Source organism: Carassius gibelio, chromosome A1 (assembly GCF_023724105.1).
Source record: "Carassius gibelio isolate Cgi1373 ecotype wild population from Czech Republic chromosome A1, carGib1.2-hapl.c, whole genome shotgun sequence".
Classification (NCBI taxonomy): Eukaryota; Metazoa; Chordata; class Actinopteri; order Cypriniformes; family Cyprinidae; genus Carassius; species Carassius gibelio.
The window spans coordinates 38,055,287-38,079,918 of NC_068371.1; the positions used below are offsets into that span (position 1 = coordinate 38,055,287).

Sequence of the window (24,632 nt, forward strand, 5' to 3'; positions counted from 1 at the left end):
TGCAGAGCAAAATGCATAGAGCACTTGTTAAGGAATGTTCTGCAAAAAGTTGGCTCACCAGCGTAATTCTCCGGCGCCGGAAGTCGCGGCTCTGGCTGGAAGTGGTCCTGGGGAATCCCAGAGGGAACGGTTGGCGCAGGCGGCGCGATGGGCGCAGTGGGGGACATGAGCTGATGGATCTGCTGGGTGAGCTCGGACACCTGTGCCACCAGCGCTTGGACAGTGCGTCCGGTGTTCGAGATGCTCTCCTGCTGCCGATCCATTCTCTTGACGCTGTGATGCATGAAATCGGTGAGGGTGTTGGTGCTCGCTGCTTCCATGTTTGGGTGAGATCGTTCTGTGACGGCTGGTGAAAGGACAGTGTGGAAACAATAGAGAGTTAACGTATTTAATGAGATGATGAGATATTGTACAAAGACACACAAAGACGATGATACAGGAACACTCCAGAGGGATGATTAAGGCGGTGAGAAGTCCAGACGGTAATGGAGTGCAGGTGAGGAGTCCGGGTGTTGACGGCCTGAGGCAGCAGGAGAGAGTGGCACAGGAACTGTGGGGAACAGAGCCGAAGGTAAGTGTCCGTGGCTGAGTTATCGTGCGGAGAGTGGATGAGGTTCTGGGGAAACACAGACATCCAAACGCAAACTACACAGAAGCCAGACGGGGGTAAACACATCGACATGAAACAACGATCTCACAAACACAAGACGTGAGACAAGCCATTATATAGGAGATGGGTAATGAGTGGCAGCTGTTGCTGATACAATTAACTGAGACGCCCACACCTAATCAGTGCAGACGCAGAACACACAGAATTCACCACAAAGTGTAAACAACCCGAGATCACGGTTTACCAACCGTGACATTATACCATCGCAAATACAGCAGAGTAAATAAGTATTGCTAACCGTGTTTCACATAGATTATCAAGGTGAGGTGAAGTGTGTAATAAATGCACTACTAGTAGCACCAAACTTAAAACTTTTTGGAAAAAAGTTGTTACCTTTGAAAGTCTGTTTCTGCCAGAGAAATTACACACTTTAAGGTTTCAAAATGTCCTGCCATGACATGCCCATTGATACCCCTTTGTCTCTTAATGCCTTCTTTACTTTTATCTCCTTTCTTTCTTGAGTGATACACCCATCCACTGTAATGTAATTTATGCCTTCCCTTTACTTAAGGGTAACCACTGCCCTTCCATACCATGCAGCGGGCAGAGACTGGCTTTGCCACCATAGACTTCAGCTTTCATGTGCAGAAAGTGTACTGAGGTCCAAGAAAGGCACATCAGAGGCACAGTGCATTTCAGGCAATATTTTTACTTGTGTGTGAATGTTTGACACTTTAAACACTTTTCAACCTTCAAAGCGTTAAATTACAACAAATAGGCTGCTGTGGGCAAGCTACAGATGGCATTATGCCACAATATCCAGGTGTTGTGCAGGATAGATATTTATCTCCTCTGCATTGTTCCTCTGAAGTTCTAAGCATGTGCTGTTGTTTTTCAACCATTAGCATGATGTGAACATTCACCCTTTACCAATTGAGCATGCAGATTAAATTGTGTTTGAATGTCAGTATAAACGTGTATGTGAGCACAAATGTATGTATGCATGCAGGTTTGTTTCTAAGTGCAGTCATGTAATATTGAAGAAACACATCCCCAGCTGTGAAAACATATGCCACATCTGGCTGAAGGTGATTAAGAAAATTTGCACACAAAAAAACAAAGAAAACATGTAACACTTTACAATAAGGTTCAGTCTGTTCACCTTAGATAATGCAGGTAACTTGTTACAATAAAATTATGTGAAAAATGAACAGTAACCAACATTAAACAACCTGTTAAATTCTCTCATAGTTTATGATTCCATACATTAGGAATGCAGAAATATTGTTTTGTTTTTTACCATTTGTTTTTCTCTCCCTAGTTTTTATCGTTCTTCATAACAACAGTAGCCTATATTATTTGTTTGATTACAGTAGCCTTTGTTAGTGAAATGCTGTCGATCTTGTCGATCGTGACCTGATTTATTTATGTAGGCTAATTACTTAGGCAATCGCAGGGGAGGAAATAGGAGAGTTAAAAACTGCAACACGTAGGGATGCTGGTTATTTAAATATAGCCTATGTACCTGTTGTACCCAAATCAGTCATCTCAGATGCAGGTGCCGAATTCTGAATTCCGAATGATCTTGGCTGTGTCATTCCATACCAGACCCTAAATACCTCCTTAATTGCATTTATTGTTTAATTGACAACGGTGCACAAGTAAGACAAAAAAGTCAAAATATTAACAAACAGAAACGTATAGAGTGTGTATCCATGCTATATGCACTTGCTTTTCATAACTATCTTTCCCCTTTCTAGCCAGCTTTAGCCCTTTAACTGCCCCACCAAGAAAAAAGCATTTGAACAATTTTTTGTTTGCATTTCTTATCTCTTTATGTCATTAGTTACCACACTCAATGTAATTTTTTTCAACACGTCCCATAATTTTTAAAATATCGGCCTCTACCAAATGGTTGATATGTCACTTTATGGCAAAAGTACCGGAATTCATACACATACTATGGAAATCAGAAAATATGAACTATAATGAATGATCAGAAAGTTATATTTCTCAGCAAATAGTACATTCTGACAGCAGAAAGGATTATCTGAAAACATTAGCTTAGCTTTTCTACGTTTACCATAAAGTGACAAATCAATCATTTGGTTGAGCAGGCAGTTAAAGGGTTAAAATGCACGTGTCTAATGATATAGACTTCTTAGTTTTTTATGTTATCTTATAATTTAGCATTTGCTAAGATATCACCCCGGAACTGGAGATTTTCTGAAATTACTACATTCCTCCATCACTCTATCATCCGTTTAAGCTTCAGTAAATGCAAACGTTGTTCATGCAACTAGTGAACAGTGCAGTAGGCCTCAGTGAACGAAAAGCATCTGCTAAATGAAGCGTAACCAGCTGAGAAAACACATCCATACTAATATGCAACTGTAACGGTTCGTAAAAGAGGAGGAAGCAATTGCAGGCAATCAGAAGAAGTTTATTGATAGTCCAGAATGTAGGCAATGGAAAGGAAGGTCTACGGTGGCGTGAGAAGAGCTGGATGGTGAAGTCGATGGTGAAGGTGAAGACGGTCAATGGATGAAACCAGGAACAGACCGGAACACTGACACGAAGACGACAACACGAATACAATCCAGCACACGAACACGGAGACGGTAATCCAACTAGGAAGTGGAGACATGAATGAGGATCTGACAACAGACAGAGAGATGAGTGAGTATATGTAGCTGAGTGGAGATGAGGATCAGCTGGAGCGAGACAATCAACGCACAGGTGACAACAATAACCCAAACGAGCACATGGAGACTACGGGAGTACAAATACAAACACGAAACATGACACGGAGGAAACAATGGATTTCCTACCGTGACAGTACCCCCTCCCCTAGGACGTCACCTGACGTTCCCAGCCTGCTTTACCTGTAGATTGTAATCATCAATAAGGCGGTGATCCAGTATGTCCCGAGCAGGAACCCACCTTCTCTCCTCCGGACCGTAACCTTCCCAATCCACCAAGTACTGAAATCCGCGTCCCCTCCGTCTAGAGTCCAGAATACGATTAACCAAATATGTGGTTTCCCCATTAACGATACGATGGCGGGTTAAGACGGGAAAAAATCACCGGTTTAATTTTGGACACATGGAACACGGGATGAACCCTCCTGTACGCCGGAGGAAGGCTAAGACGCACTGTTACCGGATTAATGATTTTGGTAACAGAAAACGGGCCAATAAATTTAGGAGCAAGCTTATTCGAAACGGAACGCATAGGAATATTCTGGGTTGAAAGCCACACTCTTTGACCGACGACGTAACGGGGAGGCTTCGACCGGTGGCGATCGGCTTTAGCCTTGGTGCGCGACCTAGCCTGGAGCAGAGCTCTACGAGCTCTGGTCCAGGTGCGGTGACACCTCTGGACTAGTGCGTGTGCGGAGGGGACCGAAACCTCGGATTCCGTACTGACAAAATTAGGTGGTTGGTACCCTAAACTACACTTAAATGGAGACATGCCCGTAGATGACACTGGCAAAGAATTGTGTGCGTACTCCACAATTGAGAGTTGCTGACACCAGGACGAAGGATTATTGGAAGCCAAACATCGCAAAACCCTTTCGACATCCTGATTGGCTCGCTCGGTTTGACCATTGCTCTGGGGATGGAACCCGGAAGAAAGACTAACAGTCGCTCCTAACAATTTACAAAACTCTCGCCAAAATTTGGACACAAATTGGGGACCCCTGTCAGAAACCACGTCTGTCGGAAGGCCATGTATACGGAAGACGTGGTCAATGACAGCTACCGCTGTTTCCTTGGCTGATGGTAATTTGGGCAAGGGAATAAAATGAGTCGCCTTCGAGAACCGGTCCACTACGGTTAAAATCACCGTATCGGTTCGGTGGGCAACGAGCCGGGGGCGTTACCCCTTCTAAGGCAGTCAACACCTTCGATTCGACCTCCCATCTGAGCGCGGAGATAATGATGGTCCCCGGTAAAATGGGCTCGGGAGTAGCAGTACGATCGGAACGCTCAAAAAGACGGGATAAAGCATCGGGTTTGATGTTTTTGGAACCCGGCCGGTAAGAAAGTGTAAAATCGAAACGACCAAAAAACAATGCCCACCGAGCCTGCCTGGAGTTAAGTCTTTTGGCGGTTCTAATGTATTCAAGATTCTTATGGTCCGTCCATACAATGAAAGGTACACCCGACCCTTCAAGCCAGTGACGCCATTCTTCCAGTGCAAGTTTGACTGCCAACAACTCTCGATTGCCAATGTCATAATTAACTTCCGCAGGAGATAAACGGTGAGAATAATACACGCAAGGATGCACCTTTCCATCTGAGGATGCGCGTTGGGACAACACTGCTCCTACCCCCACCTCTGACGCGTCGACCTCCACTATGAATTGACGTGAGCGATCAGGAGTGACGAGAATGGGAGCTGAAACAAAGCAGCTTCTCAGTTTGGCAAACGCAGCCTCGGCTGCGTCTGACCACCTGAACGTCAAACTAGGGGAGGTCAAGGCGGTCAGAGGAGCGGCTAGTTGGCTGAAATTGCGAATGAAACGCCGGTAAAAATTGGCGAACCCCAGAAATCTCTGCAGGGCCTTGCGAGACTCTGGGGATGGCCAATTTACCACAGCCTTAACTTTCTCAGGATCCATGCGAACACCCTCAGTCGAAATGATGTGTCCTAGAAAAGAAACAGACTGTGCATGAAAAACGCATTTCTCCGCCTTGACAAACAATCCATTCTCTAGCAACCGCAGAAGCACTCGTCGTACGTGTTGCATGTGTTCCTGGAGAGACGAAGAAAAAATCAATATGTCATCCAGGTAAACATATATGAACAGATCGACCATGTCTCGCAACACGTCATTAACGAGTGCTTGGAAGACTGCCGGCGAGTTCGTTAGCCCGAAAGGCATCACGCAGTACTCAAAATGGCCTCTAGGGGTGTTAAAGGCAGTCTTCCACTCATCCCCCTCCCTGATGCGGACCAAATGATAAGCATTACGTAAGTCCAATTTAGTGAAAACGGACGCTCCCTGCAACCTCTCAAAAGCTGAAGACATAAGCGGCAAAGGATAGGTATTCTTTACCGTTATGTTGTTCAGCCCTCGGTAGTCAATGCAAGGTCGCAAGGATCCGTCCTTCTTTCCCACAAAAAAGAACCCCGCCCCCGCTGGAGAAGAAGAAGGGCGGATGAACCCCGTTGCTAGAGAACTGGATATATATTTCTCCATGGCCGCCGTCTCTGGAATAGACAAAGAATATAACTTGCCCTTAGGTGGAGAAGTACCTGGCAATAACTCTATCGCACAGTCATAGGGACGATGAGGAGGAAGAGAATCAGCACGAGACTTACTGAACACCTCCTTCAGGTCGTGGTACTCCGCGGGCACGTTAGCCAAATCCACTGCTTCCCCCTGAAACACAGACTCAGAAACATTAACACCAGCAGACAAAAGACAAGACAAATGACACTCCTCGCTCCAGCTAACCACAGATCCGAGGCGCCAATCGATCCTGGGGTTGTGTTTCTGGAGCCAGGTGTGACCGAGAACAATGGGAGATTGAGGTGAGTCCGTGATGAAGAATGAAATCTCCTCCGTATGGTTGTCAGATGTGATGAGAGAAACAGGTAAAGTGGTCTGTGTGATGACTGGCAGTCTGTGTCCGTTGAGTGCAAAAGGTGCAATGGGGTGTTTGAGGGAGGTGAGAGGAATGTTGAGCTTACTAGCAAACTTAAAGTCCATGAAACTACCCTCGGCCCCAGAATCCAACAAAGCGTGATGATCGAGTGCGTGGGTGGACCACCGTAGACTCACCGGAAGGAGTGTCGATGTAGATGAGGTCTTCCTGGCAGAGATCCCACCCGATAGTAGCCTCCGTTTTACTATCGGGCTTGGTCTTTTACCGGACAGCGCTGGATGTGATGTTCTTGGCTGCCACAGTATAAACACAGTCCCAGGGATCTCCGCCTGATCCTCTCCTCCCGGGAGAGCTGAGCTCGCCCCACCTGCATGGGTTCAAGATCTCCAGGTGGGCTGACCGCAACCTCTGAGCGCTGACGCTGAGCCTCCGGTCTGGTCGCGAGAAGTGCTCTCCCCCTCCGTCTGGCGGCTTGGTCGAGTCGGTTGTCTACTCTGATGGTGAGGTCAATCAGGCCATTGAGAGAAGTGGGGAGCTCAACGGCGCGGATCTCCTGTTGGATGCGGTCAGCCAACCCATGCAGGAAGTGATCCCACTGCGCCTCTTCGTTCCACTTACACTCCGCCGCCAGGGTGCGGAACTCAATAGAATAATCGGCTACGGACCTGTCTTCCTGATGTAGGTCCGTGAGAAGTCTAGCCGCCTCCCTCCCGGCGACGGAGCGGTCGAAGACCCGTCTTATCTCCTCCGAAAGGGCGTGGAACAAGGCACAGCAGCTGTCTTGGTTCTCCTACACCGCCGTCCCCCAGAGGGCAGCCCTCCCCATCAGTAGTGACAAGACGAATGCCACCTTCATTTCCTCGGTGTAAAACGTGCGGGGCTGCAGGGCGAAGTGCAGAGAACAATGAGACAGAAATGATCGACAAAACTCTGGCTCACCCGCATATTTCTCAGGGATGGGGAGGCGTGGTTCGGACTGGGAAATCCCCCCGGAGACGATCGGCGGTGTGGGTGGCGTGGGAGGCGCAGCGGGTGGCGGTTGTTGTTGATGTTGAGCCTGGAGAGCGAGCTCGGACACCTTCGTCACCATTGCTTGGAAAGCTCGACCCATCTCATCTATCGCCTTGTCTTGGCGATCCATACGACCAACGGCTCTCTGCAGAAATTCCTCCAGATGAGATGGGGAGCGATCGCCTGCTGCTTCCATGATGGTCAGATCCTACTGTAACGGTTCGTAAAAGAGGAGGAAGCAATTGCAGGCAATCAGAAGAAGTTTATTGATATCAGAGTCCAGAATGTAGGCAATGGAAAGGAAGGTCTACGGTGGCGTGAGAAGAGCTGGATGGTGAAGTCGATGGTGAAGGTGAAGACGGTCAATGGATGAAACCAGGAACAGACCGGAACACTGACACGAAGACGACAACACGAATACAATCCAGCACACGAACACGGAGACGGTAATCCAACTAGAAAGCGGAGACATGAATGAGGATCTGACAACAGACAGAGAGATGAGTGAGTATATGTAGCTGAGTGGAGATGAGGATCAGCTGGAGCGAGACAATCAACGCACAGGTGACAACAATAACCCAAACGAGCACATGGAGACTACGGGAGTACAAATACAAACACGAAACATGACACGGAGGAAACAATGGATTTCCTACCGTGACAGCAACATCTTAAACAAATGATCACAAATGCAGCCAAACAGTGGCAAAATACCTTGTCTTCAATAAATTATTTAAAATAACAAAGCAAAGCAAAATTGAATTTTTGCCTAGTGGAACCAGTTTATCCTGCAGGAGTGCATAGCTTTGAACATGCCTAACAATATACTGCACACACCATGAGTTCACGCAAGTTCAGAGAAAAAAAAAAAAAACAGGTTTTATAGCTGTTGATCATATTCTGACAAATGTGATGATACTGTGATACCCAGACCAGTAGTGTTTATTTGAGATATATCAAATATATCTGACCCTGGACCACAAAAGCAGTCTTAAGTGTGTTTTTTTTATTAGTATTATTGAGATTTATGCATTATCTGAAAGCTGAATAAATATGTTTTTTTAAGATAGGACAATATTTGCCCGAGATACAACTATTTGAAAATCTGGAATCTGGGAGTAGAAAAAATTTAAATATTGAGAAATTCACCTTTAAAGTTATCTAAATAAAGTCCTTAGCAATTCATATTACTAATCAAAAATGAAGTTTTCATATATTTAAGGTATGTAACTTACAAAATATCTTCATGAAAGATAAATTTTACATAATATATAGTAATGATCTTTGGCATAAAAGAAAAATCAATAATTCTGACCCATACAATGTACTTTTGGCTATTTGTACAAATATACCCATTCGACTTAAGACTTGTCGTCCAGGGTCAAGTATATGTATGTATACCATGTCCAGCCTGAAGCGACATACATTTTTGCATAACAAAAGCTATTTGGAGTAGGCCTACTTAGGGTAGGTTTTGAAATCTTGTCTTTCTACATTCCAAGAAAAGCACATAAAGTGCACAATATGTTATTATATAGGAATTTGTATTGATCTGTATTGATTTTTCACAGGTATTCGAGCATATTTTGAATTACTTTGCATTTGTGTTGTGTTTTGGAATTAAAGGAAATGTCTTTAAACGTAATGAATAATGTCTTGGCAGAATTGTTTTCTTTCTAGTGACAGGTCTGATACATTTTCTGTCAGCAAGAGTATGCTTAAGTTCATTTTATGTAAAATTGTGTGCCACAAAATGGTGATTTAATCTTGGCCTGGGGTGAACATGTAGCCAGGTCATCAGTCATGTGTTTAATATGTGTTTGTGGGTGGCAGATCACTGGTGGTCTTCCTAGAATATGTAGATGGTAGACAGGAACACTTCTCAATTATCCTTCAGTACTTTTTTTTATTTTCAGTGCAGACAATGATTATCTCGTACAGGTAGCAGATGATGAACAGTATATTGGCCCTCTTATGTGGCATGTTTATAGTAACCCAAGCTGACAACATTTTTATGGTATCTTGAGTGGTGCTATAAGTGGTCAACATCATGTTCAATGTCAGGTTGCCTAGAAAAGTAATAGAACTACAACCTTTTCTTAAAAATACAGGTTGCAAGGTTTTTTTTTGTTTTTTTTTTGCCATAGAAGGACCATTTTGGGTTCCCCAAAGAACCTTACAATGTTTTGGAACATTTTATTTATCCAGTATTGTCCAGTAAAAAGTCCAGTTTTTGCTGTAAAGTCTTAACAATCTCATTTTATGGCATAATCGTAAGTGTGATACAGGGGTCCTGTGGAGAGAGTTTTTAGTCATAGTCAGGTAGTGTTGTTTTTAGCCTTGCTGCAGGCTCCATGGAGTCTGAACCATAATGACACCTGCCCTGTAGCGTTAACAAGAGTGTATATTGTGAAGAAAGATGCAAAATCATCTTTTTCTGACTATCCACAACTGTGATCCATAATTGTGAGGGAAATTGTGCATCTTTTGCACCAAAATAATATTATGTCAGAATGTTTCTTATATTCTTTAATACTGGGTAAAATATAAATTGTTAATATGCGTACATATAATTTTACTAATTTACAATGATAAAGTATGTCAGTTGTGTTATTTTAAGTCAATTGTTTAATTTGCGTAATTTATTTTTATTATTATTATTATTATTTTTAAGGTTTTTGTCAAATGGCAGTTATTTATGTTATGACCCATACCGACCGTAAAAAAGCTCTCTAGCTATCGTCGATTTAACAGCAGTTAATGCATCTGTAACAGTTTAGGTTGGAAAGTCATAAAAGTAATTTGAGCAAAAGGGGTGGGACTCGGAAAACAGGGCGTGGTTACGCACCCAAAACGAGTGGGAGATTGAGGGGCAACCCTGGTCCCCCGAAGCTGCACGACCACGGGACCTCAAGCCAAAAAAGACCAATTAGTTATAATTCCTATGTTAATTCTTTTGATAGGACATCATCGCGCAAATATGGAATGCTTTTGATTTAGTGACTTTGTGGTGCAAACATGTAAATCTGACAAAAAAATAAATAAATGTATTATATTTATTATTATGATTATTATTTTATTTATTTATTGCAACAAAAACCGTTATTTTACATTTAATACGGCATGGTTCCTCCGTTTAACGTTGTATTCCTTTCGAAGCATAGACACTCATGGGATGTTGGACAACGAGTTGCGACTTCGGACACCTGAAAACGCACTCCAAGGTGTCTGTGCTCTTTACCATGATCCTTATATTCACCTATTTATTCTATTGTCTCACTGGATACTGCGATTCCATGCCGAGTCCATTGTATGTCCATCAGACTTTTAGAAGTAAACTTTTCCTAAAAGAAGGGAAGAAACTCGTGCACTGGAACGGCTCCATCGCTCGCGAACTCCCCGAGCAGGATGCGACAGATGTGGAAGATGAGAAGCGGCAGCGAGGTGTAGGTTATGACACGTACAACAATCTCTCCGTGTCAAACAACTTTGGGACCAAAGAGTTTCCTAAGGCGATTATTATCGGCGTGAAAAAGGGAGGAACGCGCGCGCTTCTGGAGTTCCTGCGCGTTCATCCTGACGTGAGAGCCGTGGGCGCGGAGCCGCACTTCTTTGACAGATTCTATGGGAAGGGTCTCCACTGGTACAGGTGGGTCTCCCGTTAGTAGTTGTGAATAATATGTATAATTATCATTTTTCTATAGGGTTAGGAATGATCAAAACAGCCAGACGTGTATTGAAATTCAGCAAGTAACTTCATTGCCATACAGCCATCAATGGTAGGTTACCTTGCTGCTTGTTGAATGGACACTTAAGGCACAACTAAAATATAGTTTATTTTGAATTTTGTTTTGAGAGATAGATGAGAAAGTACCCCTTTTGTAAGTAAGATCTGTTATGTTTGTTATTTTGGTCTGGTCCCCTCCTGAAGTTTTTTTGCTCAGTGCTTAGTACTTTTTTTAATTATTATTTGTTAAATAAATCCATTTTCTAGACTGTGATGAAAGTCTGTGTCTGGTGATTTTTCTGTGGAGGGCTGGGATGGGAGAAGATCTTCCGGTGGTTGGTAGAAAAGTTGTCTTTTCTAGCTCGTTCATAAATTTCCTTGTTTTTGCCATCCCTGACCCTAGACAAGGGCAGCACGTAACAAATGTCTTTGCAATTTATACCAGTGGCTTTATTTTAAAGAAATATTGCACAAGCAAACGTGTTTGCAGGTGTTGTATCTAATAGATTGACCCTTTCATGCCTATATATGTGCAAGTACCTGTTTAGAGTCACTGTACATGTAAATGCAATATATATATATATATATATATATATATATATATATATATATATATATATATATATATATGTATGTATATATGTATATATATATATATATATATATATATATATATATATATATATATATATATATATATATATATGTATATATGTATATATATATATATATATATATATATATGTATATATATATATATGTGTGTGTGTGTGTGTATATACTGTATATACACACATACAGTAGAATAGACCTTACAGTATGTGGCCCTGCCCCTTTTCAGCACTACACTTGTTGTCCTCTGTCTTCTGGTTTGTGTTTCCACAGCGTGAAGGTAAGGTCGTACAAATTTATAAATGAAGCGCTCCTTGTAAAATCTTTCCAGTCTACTGGCATACATCCTGAGCATTGCAATGCTCATGATAAGTTTCATTAATTCTAGTCAATACATCCACACTTAACCAGCTAATTATTATTCAACAGCGATGCTATAGATGTAGGCCTACCGCAAAACATTTTTCTTGTTTATTATTTAATATGTATACATTTATTACAAACAGATCACAAATAATAGTTATTTGTTATATTATAATATTTCTATTATATATATATATATTATTTTATTACTGTCTTTATAATCACTCCCTATGGTTTTGATTCTTATAGACTGCAATTTTCTTTATCCATGTTACCCACTTAAAATCTTAAGAGTAGTGATTAAGTAAGCCAGCGAATGTTTTATCTCAAAGAGGACCAGTTTTCTAACAGACATTGTAATTTATGTAGAGCTCCTGAAATGCATGCATCCGAGGCCCATAAAGTTAATGCAGCTCTCGTCATAAAGTCTTCCAGCAAAGAAAATTGGTTTAATTAACTCCTCAAAAGAGTTACACACTGAGATTCCTTCATTCATCAGTTGTTTTGGGCCACTGTCAAAATTGCATGTTTAGACTGTATCAAGGAGCTTGCATTTATCTGCATAATCATAATTCTTTCATTCTCTTTAATGCCACTTGGTTCATTTATATCAACTGTCAATAACCCTAACCCCACCCAGTTTTAGAGCCGTGTCTCATTGGCAGGAAATTCAGCCCTCTGCCAATAAATTGACCATCAAATGGGACAAATGGAAATGTCTAAGTATTGCTGGGAAATTAATTAAAGGGATAGTTCAGCTAAAATGAACATTTTGTAATCGTTTACTCCCCCTCTTGTTGTTCCAACCCTATATGAACCTTTCTACAACAGCGTGTTGGTTATCAAACTTTTTTGGGTCCCATTGACTTCCATTGTATGGTTTCGGTTTCCAACATTGTTCAAAATATCTTCTTTTATTTTCTAGACAAGAAAGAAAGTCATACAGGTTTGGAATGACATGAGGGTAAGTAATGACAGTTTTAATTTTTTGGGTGGACTGTCACTTTAAAAATGTCTTTCAAGGAACGCTTTATTCCAGAATTAAAATCGTTTACTTTTTTGTCACAACATAAAAGGAAGTTTTTGGGTAAAACTTTAATAATCATGGTCACTGTTTCCTTTCTTGTCAAGAAAGCTATAGCTTGTGAAGTTACTTTGAGGTTTAGTATGATGATTTGTCTCTCTTTCTCGTGTGCACACACACACACACACATTTGTTCCAGCATGTGGTGACAGCCTTATGTAAACTAAATGTGCATGTATGGTTCTTTTGTAAAGTATAATTCGATATCCGCCTTGTCAACACCACAGGTCTTCTGTGTGTGTGCAGATGTGTAATGACAGCTGAGCTATTGTGAATGCCAGCTGGAAGCTGTACATGGAAGAGCTTTGTCACATGGTCACTGTGTGTATACGTGAGTGAGAAAGAGAGAGCAAGAGTGAGTGAATGAGTTGAGAAAGAGAGACATACAAGCTCTGTAAGTGACCAGGTGCTCATATAATTTAGTCATTAAAAGGTTTATGGAACTCATGACTGTAGCCCTTGCCAAAAATTTTACATTGTACAAATAACTGATTTTATATCCTGCAAATACTGTTTATAGTATATGTGTGTTTAGTGAAATATCATTGCATCGTTTATTTTATATATGTGTGTGTGTGTGTGTGTGTGTGTGTGTGTGTGTGTGTGTGTGTGTGTGTGTGTGTGTGTGTGTGTATATATATAAATACTACAAAAATATTTACTTATGATAATTATTAAATAATGTCAGGATGGGCTGCATAATTTAATAAAGAATTGTAATTAAGTTCTATATTTAATCTAAAATTCTTAACTGAAGATTTAAAAATTCTTCTGATCTTCTCATGAATTGATAATAGGCTGTTCTGATTAATATGTCCATGCCTTACATATTCTTCAATTGTGTTCATTAATCCATAAAACTGTAATTGTTCCTCCCCCATCAATGCAGGCTGCACCTTTTCATTACTCCATAAATCACTGTCCAGAATAAAAGTCACCTCCCAATCAATGATGTGTGCGGTGTGCGATTTCTCCTTAACCAACTTTATTGCACTTAGGCATAGAGATGGTTAATTAACATGCACATATTCAGTCTAGTAGACAAAGTGCTGCTGCCTTTTTCAGCTCTTGACATTCTTTATGACGCTCCAAGGTGCTTTGCAATAAAGGTTTATGTTTTAAGAGCTGTGTTTTAAGATAATGCTTGCTCTTGTAATAGGTTTAGTTCCTTGCTGTCTTGAGTGTTGTGTAACACAGAAGGCTCTTAGAAATGAGGAGGAGAGATATTTATATATTTCATGATGTCAAAGTGCTGATTTGACAGGCTTGATTTCCCATATAACCCGGGTGTCTAACATTAAACTAGCCATTGATTGATCAGGAAACCATCACGGCACACACCAGTGGTGCAATACAGAGACAGATGTGTTATCTATATCCTCAGCCTCATAATGAAGAATAAGTGTCAGGAAGCAACCGAAAAGGAGGTTTTCACAGCGATTCCATAAAATAACTTTATTTGATCATTTCAATATCCTGAAGAACCTTTTTCCCCCATAAAGAACCTTTAGTGTAATGCAAAGCTTCCATGGATGTTAAAGATTATTCAGTGGAACCATGGATGCCAATAAAGACATTTCTTTTAAAGAGTGTAGCTTTGCTTTGCTTGTGATTTTTTTTATGATGTGGTTAGCTGGATAATCATTTCCTCTGAGGTATTCAGTGGGTAGGTTCCAACCGATGCCAAGAGAAAGAAAGCTTCGACTTATCCCAAGTTGTTCACCAACCCACAATGGCATTGATAGTTTCTTAACAACTTAATGCATGTCTTCTCAGCAGAAATGCCTAGTCTTTTTTTAGGCCTGCTTTAGAGTAAATCTCACTCTATTTCTTTTGAATACTGCCCTCCCAACAAGAAAAGTATGATTAATCAGGCAATAAAACAGAGTGTTTAAAGACAATAATTATACTAGAACATCCCAATTCTGCAGCTGCAGTCGTTCTTCTGCGGATGACTTAAAGCTGCACATACGGTAGGCTGTTAACAAAGCCAGGGATGTGGTTTCCACTAGGCTGGTCTTAAAGGTTCATTATGCTGCTATACACTCCATATTGAGTCACTTAAAATTATGTGTGGTGCATATTTGAACAGATTTCCACTGAACGATCTGTTTTTACTTTTATATTCCTTCATGTGTGCATTGTTACTTCTTTTGGAGCTATAGATGATATCTGCTGCTTACATATAAATTTACTTCTGTTTTATAAATCTAATTCTCTAAGCCTCACTTCAGTCAGCAGTTACACATTTGTCACAAAAGTCACTGCACACACCATCATAGCATATAGCATACACTGTGCAGGTCTTCTTTTTTTTTCCAGGGTACTCTCTCCAAATTTGTACCAATAATTTATGCCAGCCAGTCTGATTAGATAATTAGGAGCTTCAGAAGAAGATTAAAAAGCAGGAAGAAAAGGAAGCACTTCCTGACAGAGCTTCAAGAAACTAATCAGGAGGATGTAGGTAGATCTGCAGTATTTAAAAATATATATTCTTTTGTTTTTGTGCAAATGACCAGATGAAAAAAAAGATAATGTAAAATTTAAATAATAATGAAGTATGTGGTTATAGTTAAAATATAAAATATAATATAAAATAAAAAATAATGTATTATTTAATTAAATACAATAATAACTTAAAAACTCTAAACTATAAAAACTACTTAGATATGTTTAAAAAACATTACATAAAATTATAATGAAAAAAATATATAAAATGTAAATGTATAAAGTGTAATATGCAAAAAAAGATGTCATGCCAATAATTGTAATTAAAATATAAATAAATCTAAATAAAATGTTTATCAGTAATACTCAAATAATACTGTTCAATACAATAAAATTGTGTATGTATATATAAATGTAAATAAAATAAATACTTTTAATGTTTGGTGTAAGTATGCAAATTAAAATTATTTGATTAATACTTAAAATATATTGTGTGAGACATGGTATTTTAGATGTTTTAGACATTTAGATGTTAACCAGCTGATAAGGTTAAATTAATAGCAATTTGTGATGGAATTCGGAGGGAATTGGCAGTGTGCTGAAATCTGACTGAAGTTGGAGTTTGTGTTTTTGTGTCTTCATCTGTGGGTGTGGTCGTCCTGCTGCTGCTTCACAGATAAACCCACACAAACACAAGCTCGCAGCAGCAATGCTGATTTTCCCACATGATAGAAAGAGCAGAAGGACCATTAGTTCCCCTCTTTCTCTCTCTCTCTCTCTCACACACACACACACACACGCACACACATGTCTGTAATCCCTAGTCTGTTTCCTGTTAATGCGGGACCTCATTCTCCCTTTCAAGGATGTGAGCATTTAAATCTTGGTTTCTCTTTTGACCTGTGGCTTTCTTGCTGTGCCACACATGTAGATCTGATGTTTCCCTGTCCACGGAATGTTTCTAAAATTAAGATATTTTATTTCTCTGACGCTGCTCTTTCAGAGCTTAACTAAGATGTCAATCTTGACTCATGGTTGTTTCAGATATTTGCTCAGCATTCATTTGGAGAAAAGCTGAGTAAAATGACTGTGTAAAATGTGTATCTTCTGTGTCTTAGAGAGGGCAAATTAAATTACTAGAACCTTTTCTCAGGAGAAAAACCTGAGAAGAAGCTTCCATTTCATACAACTGATGTGTAGGAGGAAGAATTGAGATGATATATATATATATATATATATATATATATATATATATATATATATATATATATATATACAGTTTTGTTCAAAATAATAGCAGTACAATGTGACTAACCAGAATAATCAAGGTTTTTAGTATATTTTTTATTGCTACGTGGCAAACAAGTTACCAGTAGGTTCAGTAGATTGTCAGAAAACAAACAAGACCCAGCATTCATGATATGCACGCTCTTAAGGCTGTGCAATTGGGCAATTAGTTGAAAGGGGTGTGTTCAAAAAAATAGCAGTGTCTACCTTTGACTGTACAAACTCAAAACTATTTTGTACAAACATTTTTTTTTTCTGGGATTTAGCAATCTTGTGAATCACTAAACTAATATTTAGTTGTACGACCACAGTTTTTTAAAACTGCTTGACATCTGTGTGGCATGGAGTCAACCAACTTGTGGCACCTCTCAGCTGTTATTCCACTCCATGATTCTTTAACAACATTCCACAATTCATTCACATTTCTTGGTTTTGCTTCAGAAACAGAATTTTTGATATCACCCCACAAGTTCTCAATTGGATTAAGGTCTGGAGATTGGGCTGGCCACTCCATAACATTAATTTTGTTGGTTTGGAACCAAGACTTTGCCCGTTTACTAGTGTGTTTTGGGTCATTGTCTTGTTGAAACAACCATTTCAAGGGCATGTCCTCTTCAGCATAGGGCAACATGACCTCTTCAAGTATTTTAACATATGCAAACTGATCCATGATCCCTGGTATGCGATAAATAGGCCCAACACCATAGTAGGAGAAACATGCCCATATCATGATGCTTGCACCTCCATGCTTCACTGTCTTCATTGTGTACTGTGGCTTGAATTCAGAGTTTGGGGGTCGTCTCACAAACTGCCTGTGGCCCTTGGACCCAAAAAGAACAATTTTACTCTCATCAGTCCACAAAATGTTCCTCCATTTCTCTTTAGGCCAGTTGATGTGTTCTTTGGCAAATTGTAACCTCTTCTGCACATGCCTTTTTTTTAACAGAGGGACTTTGCGGGGGATTCTTGAAAATAGATTAGCTTCACACAGACGTCTTCTAACTGTCACAGTACTTACAGGTAACTCCAGACTGTCTTTGATCATCCTGGAGGTGATCATTGGCTGAGCCTTTGCCATTCTGGTTATTCTTCTATCCATTTTGATGGTTGTCTTCCATTTTCTTCCACGTCTCTCTGGTTTTGCTCTCCATTTTAAGGCATTGGAGATCATTTTAGCTGAACAGCCTATCATTTTTTGCACCTCTTTATAGGTTTTCCCCTCTCTAATCAACTTTTTAATCAAAGTACGCTGTTCTTCTGAACAATGTCTTGAACGACCCATTTCCTCAGCTTTCAAATGCATGTTCAACAAGTGTTGGCTTCATCCTTAAATAGGGGCCACCTGATTCACACCTGTTTCTTCACAAAATTGATGACCTCAGTGATTGAATGCCACACTGCTATTTTTTTGAACACACCGCTTTCAACTAATTCAACTAATTGCCCAATTGCACAGCCTTAAGAGCGTGCATATCATGAATGCTGGGTCTCATTTGTTTTCTGAGAATCTACTGAACCTACTGGTAACTTGTTTGCCACGTAGCAATAAAAAAATATACGAAAAACCTTGATTATTCTGGTTAGTCACATTGTACTGCTATTATTTTGAACAATACTGTATATATATATATAAATTAAAAGTGAAATAAAATTTAAAGCAAGGATATAAAGTTTTACCTATCATGTGTTCCCGGGGAATCGAACCCCCAACCTTACACTTGACAGTACAATGCTCTACCACTTCAGCTACAGGAACACTATATATTTTCAATACATTTTTTGCTTTATTATATGATTTTGATTAGATTTAGATTTGCAGTTTTGCTCATTTCAAGATAATTTTTTTGAAAACTGACCCATTTGAGAATTCAATCAAAAATGTCTTATATATATAAAAATATATATATTTTGTATATACATATTGATTTTTACCTAATCATAACCATTCCAACCTATGAAAAAGACTCATATTGAAAATATCACTACTGAAATATCTATACTATATATATATATATATATACTCATTACAGACTCAAAAGAGATGTCTTTTTTTTTTTTTTACATTTCAGAGACCTCTATCTTCTACTAAAATATCTGTACCCATTCAGGCCCATGGTGAGCTCTTTAAGGGAAGAAACTTCCTCCCAGAGACTCATTGCTGCCAGATGTGGCAGAGATCAGGATGGGAACATCCCGGGTCACTGCTGCCAGACACAGGGCCTGTTCTGTCTGGATGTTTTCCTAATGGGAGAAAGGTTGTATCCTGTGGTTCATTCAAAAGAGGGATAGAAGATCCCACTCTGTTCTGATGTGTATTATGCAAACATCAATGAGGACTAGCTTGTGTATGTGTGTTGTGTAATAAGGCATGACTTACCACACAGTGTCTCTTTTTTATAGTTCAGCACGTTTTTGGTTCAGAAATGTATTTGAATATTTTGAAAAGTAACTCAGTAACAGCGCACCACAGAAACCTAAACCAAATAAAAATAGCCAGTCTGTATAATTGTTTGATGCCCAGAAAGAAACCATGTTATTTTGTATATAATTTGTAAAGAATCCAGATTGATCCAGATTGCTCATAACAATGACAATAAATTAACAAATACATATAAAATAAATATAAAATGTAAATTATACATTAATTAATTAATGAACTCCCTGCTTGCTGTTTTTAATAAAGTTAATACATTCAAAATACAATTAATTAATTAATTGTCTGTCTATAAATAAATAAATAAAAACATAAAACATTTAAAATATGAATAATATTTTAATAAACACACAAAGTATCCAGAGTGCTCATAGCAACATAAATAAATCCATACTTACATGCATACATGACTAAAGTAATTTAATATATTTAAAATAAGTAAATATATGTAAAAGTATAAATACATTTACTAATTTAAATTGATTAATTAAAATACAAATAAATAACTGTCTGTCTATCTATCTATCTATCTATCTTAAATATCCTATATGGATATAGTCATGTATTTCACCAGTAGCAAAATATAAAATGCACCAGACAATATAAATATTTTCTAAATCGCTTATGCAGTTTTACCTAGGTGAATCTATTTTGTTGTAAGGATGTTTAGAAATGTTAGGGCACTTCTAAAAACAATGCACAACAATGTGTTTTTCTTAACATTTTAATGCATTTTAAAACATAATTATTGATGTAATAACCAACTGAATGGCAAATGGATGAAGTCTGTTGATATGTTTTTAGGTGATTTTTTTTTTCTTCAGCAGGCCACCCGCAGCTGTGCCGTATGTACCAGTAAACAGGAATAAATAGTTGCCAGGTTCTGAACTAATAACCTTATACATACTCCAGGCTAGCATTCCCAGTCCAGATGCTAACCACTAACGCTACACTAGGTGTGATCAAAACAAACAGCATGGATGCTAGCCTAACAACTGCACAGGTAACAGCAGCTGTCATGAGCCACCAGATAAAGAACAAAACACACAAGTGCTCAGCTGGCGAGAGTTTAAAGGTTATCCGAGGTCGCTAGTAAGCTGCGTTTGCGAACCTGGACTAAATGAGGGCTTTATCTTGCGATGCTTCTTTGGATTGGGAGATCAAACGGGTGGACCACAGTGTGTGGGCCTTTGGCGTGAATTGAGAAAAGCCCAAACTTTTCACTGATTACCAGCCTGCTCTCCACAACATAAACATGATGTCAGCAGACACGGCCATTGCCATTATGGCTTCCATTAACTTGATTACTCTGAATTAAACATGCACTTAGCAGTGTGTACATAGCCAAACAGCACTTGCACTTTAGATGCAGGGTGAGAATGACAACACTGACATTAACCATGACATGCTCATGTAAGGCTTCAAGATCACATCCCTAAAAGCAGGCACTGGGAACATGCATCATGTAAACGCAATCAAAATTTAAAACATGGCTTCAGAAGTTGTACGGGCAATTTTCTTGGAGCTTAACATACTATAAAGTGGTGAACATGTGCTGCATTAAGAGTCATTAAAAATTCTCCTTAAATAATAACATACAATTTGGAATGATACCAGGGAGGATAAATAGTGATAAAATGTCATGATTTATGGAGCACTGTTTATTTAAGAGCATTGCATATCAAATGGCAAATCCAATTTCTCAATGTTACTCTTTATTCTCCTTTACAAACCCGTCAGCCTGATCCTCTGATTCTTGTCTCTGTGGTGAAGCTCTTAAAGAGGAATATGATTCATATTAGAGTTAATTATTAGCCTCATGGCAAAGAGATGATGGCCAGAGTCAGAGAAGGAAACAAAGAGAGATCGAGCCCTTTCCAAACCCTATCCCAGACCAGTGAAAAGTTAATCTACTGCATATGTTCTCTATGGAAATAATCAGAGTTAGTATAGAGACTTTTCCACTTGATGCAGGAGCCACTGAACAATAATTGAAGAGATTAACTGAACCTTAACCAATATGATCCTTAATATTTATACGTTTATGTGTCATTATCGCAAATGTGCACCAACTCCCTTCTCGCTTACGTTTATTTCACAAGGCTGGTTTTTAAAAAAGTCAGCTCTTATGTTTATTTAACAACACTTTACACTTTGCATTACTCAGGATAGAGTGAGTAATTCAGCACTGACCTCATCAGAGAAATGCTTTATTTGATAATAAAAAGAACATCTTTCATCATAATTAAATGAATTGCAAAACATGTGTGAAAGCTTTGTCCGCTGGCAAGAGCTGAAATGGTGGCAATTATCATGTCTCCAGAGTCACTCTTAATAAAGTTTTTCATTTTGCATTATTGCTTATAATTAAAGTTTAATATTTAGTTTGGATGCCACAGGTGCAGCCACAGAAAACCTGTCCCAAACCTGCCTACATACAGTAAATTACATTTTAGGTGCAGTCCAAACTGTTCCTGATGTTGGCCAAATTCTAATGCAGCGCTGAATCCTTAAAGGCACAGTTCACCAAAAAGGAAAAGATTTTTATATGTCGTTCCAACCGTGTATAACTTTTTCAAAATATCTTGTTTTGGGTTACACAGAAAGAAAATAAGCCATGCAGGTTTGAGATAACATGAGTGAGTAAATGATGATAGAACTTGAATTTTTTGGTAAATTATCCCTTTAAAAAATATATAACAAGAACAAATAACAATCGATTAAGTGTTTTCGCTATTTCAAGAGGATGCGGGTTATTTGTTTTAAATGGATGACCAATCAGAGCAGACTTGGCATTCTATCTATTTTTTTTTTTTTTTTGGAAAGGTGTTATTTAAAGAGACAGGAATTAAGGGAGTGTTTATAAAACATTTTTCAACTAAAATGGGAAAAAATTTATGTATTTTGGCTGTTCATGTACACGACATGTCTCAAAGTTTTGAAAGTGATTTTGAAAATAGTGAAAACGGGGATAGTATGTTCAGTATAGTGTGTGTGTGTTGGCTTATAGTGTTTCTTTGCAAAGTGACAACGCCAACTACTGGCCTGGCATGCATGATTCAGCATTTTTAGCCATTTTTGCTGATCTGTCAACATGGATCCTTTTGAAAATCTGTACACAAAAACAAATAAAAAGAAGAAGAAGATGAAGAAGAAAATAAAAATGTTTCTGTTTTTGTACATCAATGCTGTTTAAAGATACCCTAAAAATTAGAGTTTCAGGCAGCGGTACTGCACCTGTGTTCAGTATGAGAAAAATAATGTGATTTTAAACTTTGAAGCAGAATCCAAAAATATGTGGCAGGATTTGAGGTGTTTCAAACCATTTAGAAATATTGATCACAGAATAAATTTTTACTTTTTTGTTCTGTAGGAATCTAATGCCTCGTACTTTAGATGGCCAGATGACCATGGAGAAAACACCCAGCTACTTCATCACCCATGAAGCGCCATCCCGCGTCTTCTCCATGAGCCGCGGCACTAAACTCATCGTGGTGGTCCGTGACCCTGTGACCCGGGCCGTGTCGGACTATGCTCAGACCCTGACTAAAAACCCCGGCCTGCCATCTTTCCAGAATCTGGTCTTCAAGAACTCCACCACAGGTCTGATCGACACGTCCTGGAGCGCCGTGAGGATCGGCATCTACGCCAAACACCTGGAGAACTGGCTCAGGTATTTCCCACTCGCGCAGTTTCTTTTTGTGAGTGGCGAGAAGCTGGTGACGGACCCCGCGGGAGAAATGGGCCGGGTGCAGGATTTTCTGGGTCTCAAACGGGTGGTGACCAATAAGCACTTCTACTTTAACCAGACTAAAGGCTTCCCCTGCCTCAAAAAGCCAGAAGGGAGCAGCAGACCGCAATGCCTGGGGAAATCGAAAGGGCGACCGCATCCACACATAGCAGCAGATGTGCTGCACAGACTCAGGGATTTCTACAGGCCTTTCAACATGAAGTTCTACCAGATGACTGGTCAGGACTTTGGCTGGGACTAAACACTTGCAGGACCCTTTGTGATAATATACAAAGCAATTAAACTGTCTATTTATGACTGATCAATGTTGATTTCCAGTATCTTTAGCTGAGTACGCTCAGAAATTGTTAATTTCAAAGAAACTACAGGTGCAAACAAGGAGATTGTTGGCCAAATTAAATCCAGACTGGAAAAGGTCTAACAAAAGTATATTTTATTATATAAACTATATGAAAAAAAAAACAAAAAAAACAATGCACAGTGCAAGTGAATTTAAACCTAGACCAGCATGAGCAAACATTTCAGTAAATTGCTTTCTTTCAACCACCATTCACCATTTTTCTTGATTACTAATTAGAGATAATCAGCTGGATTCAATTTGCAGGTGGACCCCAAAGAATATGTGGCATTTATACAAAGCCATTGCAGATATACTAGAACAACAAATAGTATAAAAATGCGAATCATTCAAATAATTACAAAAATGTATAAAAAAAAAAAAGGCACAAATTATAAAAATAATACAAACTTGCAAAGTCAACACATTTCCAAAAAGTAAAATGAAATAAAAACTTGCACAGTGTACTTTAATTTATATAAGAAATTCTCCAGTCTGGATTTAATTAAGTGTGCAGCCAGCCATTGAAACATTTTTATTTCATGCTCCTCCTCATCAAATGCATTTTAAAATGCATTTCACAGTATACATTTGCATTTTACACATGTATTTTAAACTGTTTTGGTGTGCAACAGATTCAAATGAGAACTATCTCAGACTGAACAGAATAACGGCTCTGTGATTTCTAAACGCTCCCTTATTTCAGATGCCCATAATGATACAGCTCAAAACACATTTGTACTTTGTGATTTATTGCTGCCAAAAAGAGCAAAAACTTGGATGTTCTCATTCGACCACTGTTATGTAATAGACATGAGACATAGAGGAAAGAAAAAAGACAGACAGCAATAGATACTGTATAAACTTTATTTATTTCATGTGTTTTTGCTCATTAAAATGAATTTCCTGCTTCAGAAAAAAAACACATTTGTTTTATAATGTGTTACAGTAAAAATGGTTAATGTTGACTCTGTTTCTTAGATTCTGGACCATGCATTTCATATGCCATACATTGTTGATAACAGAATTCTCTAAACATGTGTTTCCATAGTGAAATAGAGCTATGTAACCCTTTAAAAAGTTTATTTTATTTTTTCAAAATAATTATTAGAGATGTTATACAGCTGACTGAAAACAAAGTTTTGCTTCTGCTGTAAATTACTATTATTTATATTTATGAATGTAAAGACGTTTTGGTCTGTCAGTGTCTGAATATAAATTAAAATCAGTGAATCTTCTTTTTCTACAAAACTTATAATAAACATGATATGAACTAATCATACACACATTTTCTTCATTTTACTGTTCTCAGTGACCAATTATTGGTCTAGCTGTTGTTGTTGTTTTTCC

The 24,632-nt window shown here is 38.9% G+C and overlaps 1 protein-coding gene across 1 annotated transcript; it reads left to right on the forward strand.

The window, feature by feature from the left end:
• Positions 1 to 10,258: 10,258 nt before the first annotated feature.
• On the forward strand, positions 10,259 to 23,410 carry LOC128020602 (heparan sulfate glucosamine 3-O-sulfotransferase 6-like). The gene is made up of 2 exons (XM_052607226.1): positions 10,259 to 10,888; positions 22,568 to 23,410. The coding sequence occupies exons 1-2, from the start codon at positions 10,410 to 10,412 to the stop codon at positions 23,184 to 23,186; spliced, it is 1,098 nt and encodes a 365-aa protein (XP_052463186.1). The 5' UTR covers positions 10,259 to 10,409; the 3' UTR covers positions 23,187 to 23,410.
• Positions 23,411 to 24,632: the final 1,222 nt, after the last annotated feature.

What these genes read in the sequence shown, in the direction of transcription:
- LOC128020602 (XM_052607226.1), top strand. Translation starts at nt 10,410, where the DNA reads ATGGGATGTTGGACAACGAGTTGCGACTTCGGACACCTGAAAACGCAC. An exon ending in AAGGGTCTCCACTGGTACAG is followed by an intron (nt 10,889 to 22,567) that starts GTGGGTCTCCCG and finishes TTTGTTCTGTAG; the next exon opens with GAATCTAATGCCTCGTACTT.